At 39.0% G+C, this 9,572-nt stretch overlaps 1 protein-coding gene across 1 annotated transcript in view; it reads left to right on the forward strand.

Moving 5' to 3' along the window:
* The window catches only part of LOC122490489 (40S ribosomal protein S20-like), an 87,201-nt gene extending 84,899 nt beyond the window's left edge, over nucleotides 1-2,302 (forward strand). The window contains 1 exon segment of the mRNA XM_043593179.1: nucleotides 2,174-2,302. Within this exon segment, the coding sequence (XP_043449114.1) occupies nucleotides 2,174-2,302 (129 nt within the window).
* Nucleotides 2,303-9,572: the final 7,270 nt, after the last annotated feature.

A 9,572-nucleotide genomic window follows, 5' to 3' on the forward strand; every position in this document is an offset into this window, starting at 1 on the left:
ATATCATCACCTTATTTAAGGAGGAGCAAGTATTTCCCCAAGCATTAGGCACAGTTACATTTCATAAACTTTATTCAAAAAGACATAATTTTTTCAGATGAGATTTATCTACAGAAAAAGTTGCAGTAACAGGAAAAAAAAAAAAAAAGAACTTTGCATCTCTGTTTCCTATCACATCATAGTATCCAGAGAGGATTTCCTCCTCCACTGGCCACCCTCTTGCTTCCTATTTTGGGAAAAGTGTAAAGAAAAAGGACAAAAGTGTAGTGTGGGCTCACACCTGCCTGGAGAATGTGAACACACAGGGGATGTGATAATAAAGAAATGATGTTTGTGGGGCTCCTTGATGGCTCAATCAGTTAAGCATCCAGCTCCTGATTTCATTTCGTGGCTTTGAGATCAGCATTGCACTGTCAGCACATAGCCCGCTTGGGATTCTCTCTCTCTCCCTCTCTCTGCTCCTCCCCCACTCATGCTTGCTCTCTCCCTCTCAAAACAAATAAATAAACTTAAAAAATTAAGTTTAAAACATCAATTTCTCTCTACCTTAGACCATTTGGATTACAAACAAAAGAATTCTCTCATCAGTTTCTTTGTTAAAAAAAAAGCAATGATTATCCCTAGTGAAAGCAGATGAACAAACTGTTGATTGGAAGTAAAATAAACAATTAACCATCTTAAAATACCCTGTTAAAATGTCCTATCATCAAACCACTGTCAACAGATTCAGTCCCTCTTATACCCTTCAAAGCAGAGCTCAAATGGATGGAATAAAAATACCTGAAAGAAAATATTATAAGAATTGAAGAAGTAAGGTCTTGCCCCACTGAGCCTCCTGTGGGCAAGAGGTAATCATAGCATTGATTCTTTCATAACCACACCAAGTCTCATTTGGGTTTCTTAAGAGAATGGTATAGCTGCATGTTTTCATTTGACTGATGATCAAATTTCCCAACCAATGTAATTAGAACAACCAGGTCACTGAGCACTCTTAATTAATGAGAAATTCAAAGCCAATTTCATACACCACCTAGGTTTAATTTTCCATTCACCTGTTGCTAATAACTTGCAGGCAGTAAAATCACCCTGAGAGGTTTGGCCAAAAGTAAGATGTTTTTACTTAAATTTATCTTAAACACGGCTATTGGCATATAACTGATTTTTCCACCCTCCCCCAACATACACACACATCAAGTACCTCTGTAACCACATTATATGAAATTATTTATTCTACTGATTACAAGACTAGCCAGCTCAAAGTAGGAAGCACTAACTTCAAGTGTCAAGTAGGCGAAGATAATGTAAAGAAAAGAACAAAGTTAAAAAAATGCAAGGATTTTTATGTTGTTTTTTCCTCTGCTGTGCCTTCAATTCCTAGGACAGTAGCTGGCACACACTAGGCACTCTGTAAAAATTTTTTTGAGTGAAGGGGCACCTGGATGGGTCAGTTTGTTAAGTGTCCAACTTCAGGTCAGGTCATGATCTCACAGTCTGTGAATTCGAGCCCCATATAGGGCTCTGTGCTGATTGCTCAGAGCCTGAAGCCTCCTTCAGATTCTGTGTCTCCCTCTCTCTCTGCCCTTCCCCAACTCTCTCTCTCTCTCTCTCTCTCTCTCTCTCTCTTTCATTCTCTCTTAAAAATAAATGAACATTAAAACTTAAAACATTTTTTTGAATGAATAACTCTCTTGTCTTTTATCACTCATACTTGTCACATGGTCCCATCTATTGCCTTTCAAACTCCATTAGCCTTCCCTACCAGACACACTCAGGGAGGCATCAACCCCACAGGATGGTCTCACGAGCACTCACCTACAGGCCATTTCTAGTATCACTACAACATGAAATATCTGTTAGCCCAAAATACACTGTACTCAGTATACTATGCTGGCTTCCATAAAAGTGTCCCCCATTTCAATTCAGATGCTACCTAGAAGTCACTTTTTTAATGCCCATGGGAACAATTGAGATATGATGTATAGTGGAGATAGAACCACAGGGTGGGTTAAACAGAGAAAGATTAATATAAAGAATAAACTATGATAAAAGAGTGACTTTAAAAATACAAGGAAACTCTATTTGGTACTCTAGGGCTGAGGGAAAATACCTAAAGAACAAACTTGGAAGGAGGGGTCCCCTTCCCAAGTCTGGGGTTCATTCCTCATTGAAAAAGGTATATTTCAGCCCAAAGAGCAGAAAACAGCCTGGAGCTAGTCTGCAGTCTCATGTGCAAGTTTTCCTCCAGAATGGAGGAACAGAACAGATGATCAGCACCAGGGACGTGGGCATGCAAAAGGGGTGAGACCCCTCCAGGATTCAAAGGGAATCTGGGAGCCCATGGAGTTCAGAGGCCTTTGGACACTGGTGCAGGCAGGAAGCCTTTGGGAGACCAGTTCCCATTTCAACAGGGGTATAGAAAGGTTACCACCAGACAAAGTCTGAAAGGCGGCTGAGGATACAGAGCCCATGGCTGGGATGGAGAGCCACAGATGGTTGCACTCTGACATCACTAAGACTGCCCACCCCCACTTCCATTTGCTACAATAGGAGACCCCCTTCCCTGCAATGCCCCTCCAGAGCCCTTTACTGAGAAAAGTTAATATCATGCTTACTGTGAAAGAGAGATGGCTAAAAGAATCCTTTCTATTATCTCAGGGCATATATTAAAGAGTAAATTTGGAGCTGAAATGCAATAAATTAATAATGGCACCGACTGTTACATTTCAAAAAATAACATTGTGTGCTTCTTTTGTGCATGAGCCAGTCGACATGTACAAACATAAGTCCCAATTTGGGCATAAGGCAACCTCCAGAAAGCTGCTTCCTAGAACAGACATCTCCCCTGAGGTTACCTCAAAGTAAACTCTCAAATTGAAGGCAGGCATAAACTTATAACCAAATCAGGTTTGGAAACACATTTCTCCTGAAATATATCCAGACAGAACCCTATAATAATCAATTGTCCTCAATAGCAACAAGACTTTTCCAACAGTATAACGGTTACAATTATAGAGAATCAATCCATTCTCATTCTCCTGATCCTGACAGTTATGCCCACCCTGAAATTATCAAGGAGATGTTGTTGGGGTTGTTTTGTTTATAACTAAAATTACACAACATGTCAATAACTCAATTTTGTTCTTCACCAATGAAAGTCTCATATATATCATACCAAATTACATTAAAGCCTTGGATTGCAAGTAATTTGTTCTGCGAGTGTTACGCAAGACAAGCAAACATTTCTAATAAATTTTAACTTGATAAATGAGCAATGTCTTGCAATATGAGTAGTACCTGATGTGTAATGTCACACAATTACAACTGATCCAATGGTTCTTGAAATTCACTTTGATATACAAGTGCTTTGGATTACAAGCATATTTCCGGAATGAAATATGCTCACAAACCAAGGTTTTACTGTACTTGCTACCTCCATTGCAGTGTAAAAACCAGCCCTCGTTGTTTTGACACTTAGGTCAAAGGATCCTTTGATTCTTAGACATATACAAAATATACATACCTCCAAACAATAAAAAGCATTATAATCCATCAAGTATTGGCAAACTCTCCAGTGAGTTTCTATATATCTTAAATTATTAGGGAAGCAATCCAAACATCCTCATTTCTAGAAATTCTGCTCATCTCCAGATCTTAGAAACAGGCTCCTCAGGAAGTCAGTTTAATCTTTCATGCACAGCCATTGCCTTTCCTGAAAATGACAATTTCTGACAATTGCAAGACTGCTTCAAAAGTTTAAGCATAAAAGAGGGAAATAAAAGGAGTCAATGTTTACCCTTTATGATAAACCAGCTCTAGAATGTGTACATCTATCCATCTTTCCCTAAAAGAAGTAAATAAGAAAGAAATCCTTCATATTACCTTGTAACTCTTGAAATATAGGAGGACCCAGAAAGCCAGAGTCATAAAACCTATTAAATATTCTTCTATGACATGACCTGAGTAAAGAACTCCAATAAAATTTATGGAAATATTAGAGTGTAAAGTGAAGTGTTTCCCCTCTATGAGTGAATAGCATCTTGAAAGAAAAAAAATTAGTTAATAAAAATTAAGCTCCCATCTTGAATTTTCTGAACTACTCCTGGTTATACCATGCTTCCTCAAGTATCCCCTTAGTGCATTTCTAAATGTATTTGTTTTAAAACAATTTTCACTTAGATTAGCCAGCCACCGTTGTGGAGGGAGATTTCAATTTCTCTTGAAAACAGGTTTGATAAATTGCTTTTACTGCCCAGGGAAGGCCTGAAAAAACTTGGTGAAAGTTAATAAATTATGCCCTCAGTTTGAAAATTTTTATATTTTTGACTGTTAATTTATTAAACAGTTGTCAGAACCTCCATTTTCTTACAGCCCCAGGAACCCCTCCTTGTGCAAATACCTGAAACAACTAACAATTAATGAAGCTTTACAGGCAAAGAACATACATTTTGATTAGTTATGCCATGTGTGCAGTTCAAACTGTAACCATGTAGCTGGGGAAGAATATGCTATTTAGACTCTAATCTATAGGTATGTTAATCTCTACTATTCAAACTCCAGGCTCTTTTGAATAAACTGACAAAAAGTAGTTACCCTGACTGAATTCTAATTATCTCTCATATGATTTATGACCATGTCAGTGAGTGTCCATTTTTTGAGAATCAGGTAATGGTTATAACTATACAGTTCTGCTGGAGAATTGGGATATATCCAAGTTTAAGAGCTCAAGAGTGTTACCTGAATAAAATGTTCATTGAATAACCACATACTATGTATCTATATGTAATTATAACAAGATGTTAAATTTAACTTTTCCTGTTTTCTCAGTTTCTGAACAATAATCAGTGGAATATCACTTATGGAAGACATGCTAAAATACCATCTAAATCTAAGGAAGGGGTATACAGTCTTATGACTGTCACCTATAAAATTCTATAGCCAGGAGAATGGCCGCAGCTTCCCCTGAAGATAAGAGAAGAGATGGCTAGGGTAGGAATAGGTGTGAGTTGCACTACCACTAACAGCAAGGTAAATGTTCGTTGTCTCATGGGTGAGATATAGGTCTGACAAAAAAAAGCACATCGAGAGGCAGAAAACGTCCCCAAAATGATTCCAACGAAGAGTCTGGTAGGATGAATCTCTAGAAAGAGGAGCAAGCAATGGGGACATTATCTAGAATAAAGATCTACAAATAGAGCAACCAAAAAAAAAAAAAAAACAACCAACCAAACAAACAAAAACACTGCACAAGAGAAAGTATTTGCACACCTGCCCCAATTGAGAGCATTTTAATAGCCAAGAGACACTTTTGAAGTCACCTCAGTTATTTACAGCTCTTTTGCTTCCTTTACCTGTCTCATCCTTTCTCCACTCTCCCCTACCCCAAAGCTGAAAGAACTGACTAGAGGAAGGAAGAAAGTCCCAGAGGCGGGAATGAAAAAGACAGATTGAACTCCTCATCCCACTGCAGAGCTTGGAGCCTGAGCCAAGCCTCACCTGGAATTGAGAAGTTGGATTACATGAGATTGTGAAACTTAGATATTAGACAAGACTAGACTTTTCAACTCCTGAAAAAATGAAATAGTTCTATTTATTAATACCTGAAAGTAAACGGGAAAGAGAGCCAAACAAAAGATACAAGGCCATATAGGAAACAAAGTACCAGCTTTGTTAACATGTTGATGAAGCCCATTAAATACCTCAAAACAATGGTCTAATGAAAGCTGGATGGAGACCATTCCTTGCATTGGAATCTCTAAATAAAGTTTCTTATTTCTTCCCCACCTCTCCAACGAGTCTGTGAGTACATCACCTACAAATGTGAGGGTGGATTCTTACTCTGCAATCTAAGGAAAATCCAACATAAAACACGCACACCAGTGCAGCAACAAAAGCAAGAAGAGAGACAGCAGGAAGAACCATATTTTCCCCCAACATCCAGCACTACACAGAATGTGTTATTTGGTCTCTGTCTGGGAAACAGCCCAGTAAAAAGAGTCATATGGATGAGAAGGAACTGAGGATCTTCTTGTAGGAGACATAGGGGTCCTGGGATAAAGGGCAGCAAGCGAAGGCCAACTCACAGGACTGGTGGAGCCTAGGAGTCCTGAGAAGTCAACTCCTATCTCAGGCTCCTCAGGAGGTGGAAGGAGTGCCTGCTTTGAGACGTACTTCACCCTTTAATATGGTGACACTTCCCCACACCCCCCTTAGTAGAAAAATATTGCCCTGTGTCTGACAAATCTGAGCAGGTACCAACAGGTACCAGTTGCCCCTTGTATAAGGGCAGGTTTTGGAAAGAAGGGGAAAAGGGTCTCTCCTCTGAGGGGCAGAAACAGCTCCCACAACCTTACTTGATGGCTTTTTAGAAAACTGCTTATAAGAATAGACTTAGCACCTTTGATGAAATGACACTTTTGGACTAGAGTGAATAATCTATCTGAAGTCACCTGATTAGTAGCTCTACTCCCTACTTCCCTTTTTGCTATGAACACCTAATGTTACCTAATGATGCAATCCCATTACCCAAGTTTCTGGCAATTTAGACCCCATTATGTCTTCTTCTGACCTACTCTAAGAAGACTCAAATAGTAAGACAGCTCTTTATAAATTACCTATTCTATGGGCAAAGCTAATAAGAGAAAATAAACGTATTCTAATTTGTGGTGATACCAAACTAAATTGTATTATGTAACACCTGTGTGAAATTCACAATCTGAGTCTGACACAAATCAAAGTGAAAAGGTTCTAACTTTTCAGATTAAAGCACACCTTTATTGAATGTTTATCATGAACCAGGCAGGCACTGAGCTAAGCACTTTATACAGTTTGCACTTTCTATATACTTCGTATACCGACAATAACCCAGAATCTATTCTTTTTTTATTTCAAGGAGATGAAACAGTTTAGCAATTATAAATGACTTATTCAAAAACATACAGATACACAGTGGTCCAGTCCAGGTTTTTAAGCTTTACACCAAAATGCCTCTTAATAGAATGCAGTATATCCTGAGTTTTGATTTTTATACTGCTATTTCTAGTACCTTAAAGAAAACATGTTTTATATTTGTGATATAAAAAGGTATGTGTGCTTGTTTCAGCTGTTTCCTTACTGGCAATTACTACCTAAATATGAGGGGCCATATTGAGATACCCTAAAGCAAAGAATAAATGAAAATGATCTTTTAAACATACCTTTATCAGTCTTCAAGGAACCTTTGGTGAATAACATTATTTTAAGCTAGTAGCTTAAAATATTGGTTCTATTTATTACACTGAATATTTGCTACTATGTGGGGCAGTGCAGTTTTATTTTGTTTTACATTTCTAATAGAAATTGTACTTTAGTTAGGAAAATGGAGAAAGGATTTTAGGAGGTAATATTTTTATGTGTATGTTGTCTTGCTATATTTTACATGTTTATATCAAGGGGTAACAAAATGCCTTCTGCCTTTTGTGGTAAATATGTATATATCCTGTATTCCCATCAAGATACAAAGAACAAGTGGGACGCCTGGGTGGCTCTGTCAGTTAAGTGTTCAACTTCGGCTCAGGTCATGATCTCAGTTCATGGGTTCCAGCCCCACATCAGGCTCTGTGCTGACAGCTCACAGCCTGGAGCCTGCTTCTGATTCTGTGTCTCTGTCTCTCTCTGTCCCTGCCCCTCTCATGCTCTGTCTCTCTCTGTCTCTCCAAAACGAATCAATGTTAAAACAACAACAACAACAACAACAACAAAACAAAACAAAAAAACTTAGGGGCACCTGGGTGGCTCAGTCTGTTAAGGATCTGAAATCAGCTCAGATAATGATTTCATAGTTCACGAGTTTGAGCTCCAAGTCAGGTTCTGTGCTAACAGCTCTGAGCCTGGAGCCTGATTCAGACTCTGTGTCTCCCTCTCTCTCTCTGCCCTTCCCCTACTCACGCTCTGTCTCTTTCTCTCAAAAATAAAATAAAATAAAATAATTTTTCTGAAAAAAAAATTTCTTAATTTAAAAAGATCCAAAGAACAAGAAACATATATTTGCCTTCATGACAGCTAATACGAAGAAATCTTAAAGGGTGTTAAATAAAGAATTGTTTTATCTCACGCAAAGGGTTCAGAAGAGGAATAACATGACGCAGAAAAAATTAACAGTAGGTTAGGAATAACTAGAAATGTTTCAGTTGGTACCTCATACAGCTAAAGTGCACATAGTCCATCTCTAACCCCTGATTTCTTTAAAATCTGAGTGTTCTATAAATACATACCCCATAGGAATGGTGCAAATAAGAACCAACATACCGAGTAGCCATTTGTATTCCAATAATCAAAGGGCAAAGCCCTTTGGCTGTTAACACCTCACCTTAAGCAGCTTTGGTGGTACTGAGCATGTCCTAGGGGCATCATTTGAAGACCTGTTTGGACCACTGGCACCCTCAAGTGCCAGATCTGGAGAGGATCAGCAGAACCAGAGGACCCCAAAAGGTACCAGGAGGGCTGGCCTATGATTTCCCATGCTCCTTCCCTACTCCTTTCCTTTCCTCTCAGCTTCATTCACCCTCAGAGAGTTCACTGAAAGTCAGATCTACACTGAGTGTCACTGGCCAAAAAAAAACCAAAAAAACAAAAAAACAAAAAAAAACCACCTGAGTAATTGTATCAGCACTAATGCGTATCCTTCAGTAGCACAGCCTGGAGCTCAGAGTGACTCTGGGATCATCCTTAGATGACCTGCACCAATTCCTTTCTCCTTTTCCAAACCCTGAGCAAACATAGGACTCTCAGGCAAAATTAGAAAAGTTTTCCTTGGGGGATGTTGCCTGGGTCCCTACAACGCCTCTGTCCCCAGATGCTACAGCAGAACATCAGCAGGACTGGTGGCCCAGGGGAATTTTCCAGGTGCTTTACCATCTTTACTGGGGAACATATCTCCTGCTTGGCTTACTTTTTAAGCACATATATGTGGTTTGATAAGTACAAGATCTGAATTAGTGCATCAGGCTCCAGTGCATTTCCTGAAGGCATTCTCCTATGCGTATCAAAGCAAATGGGAGGAGCTGAGCTGTCAAGTTTGTATCGAATCTATTGCAGCCCAAGGCACAAGCCCATCTCACAGAACCCTGGAATCTTCCACTGCTCCCAGACTCTTCCTCTTCCTGGCACATGAGTATGAAGGATACAATTACATAGATTTAGAAGGCTGAGACTTGGAGAGGTAAGTAAATGTCAATTTATATTTCAAAGGTGTTTTTACCTGTCTTGGGATGACATATCATTTGCTCATTAGACACCCATCTACAATCAGCTCTGATGCAGAATGGACCTTGATCCACCTGTCATGGATTTGCTTGAGAGCTTTAAACCCTCCTAATCTCAGGATGGTTCACGTTTGACTGATGAAGTTTTAAGTTGAGTATTCAGCTGCAATCACCACTTCATTTGATCACTTAAATAGAGGAATGATTTTTTTTTCTCTTGACTCCTTTAATCTTCTCCTTATTAAGAAAAAAGGCCTTAGGTCAGGAGGTTGGCAGGGATATGAAGTGAATTACTGATCTCTTTGGAGAAAAGCTCTGTACAAACATAACATA

This window comes from Prionailurus bengalensis, chromosome B2 (assembly GCF_016509475.1).
Source record: "Prionailurus bengalensis isolate Pbe53 chromosome B2, Fcat_Pben_1.1_paternal_pri, whole genome shotgun sequence".
NCBI classification, from domain to species: domain Eukaryota; kingdom Metazoa; phylum Chordata; class Mammalia; order Carnivora; family Felidae; genus Prionailurus; species Prionailurus bengalensis.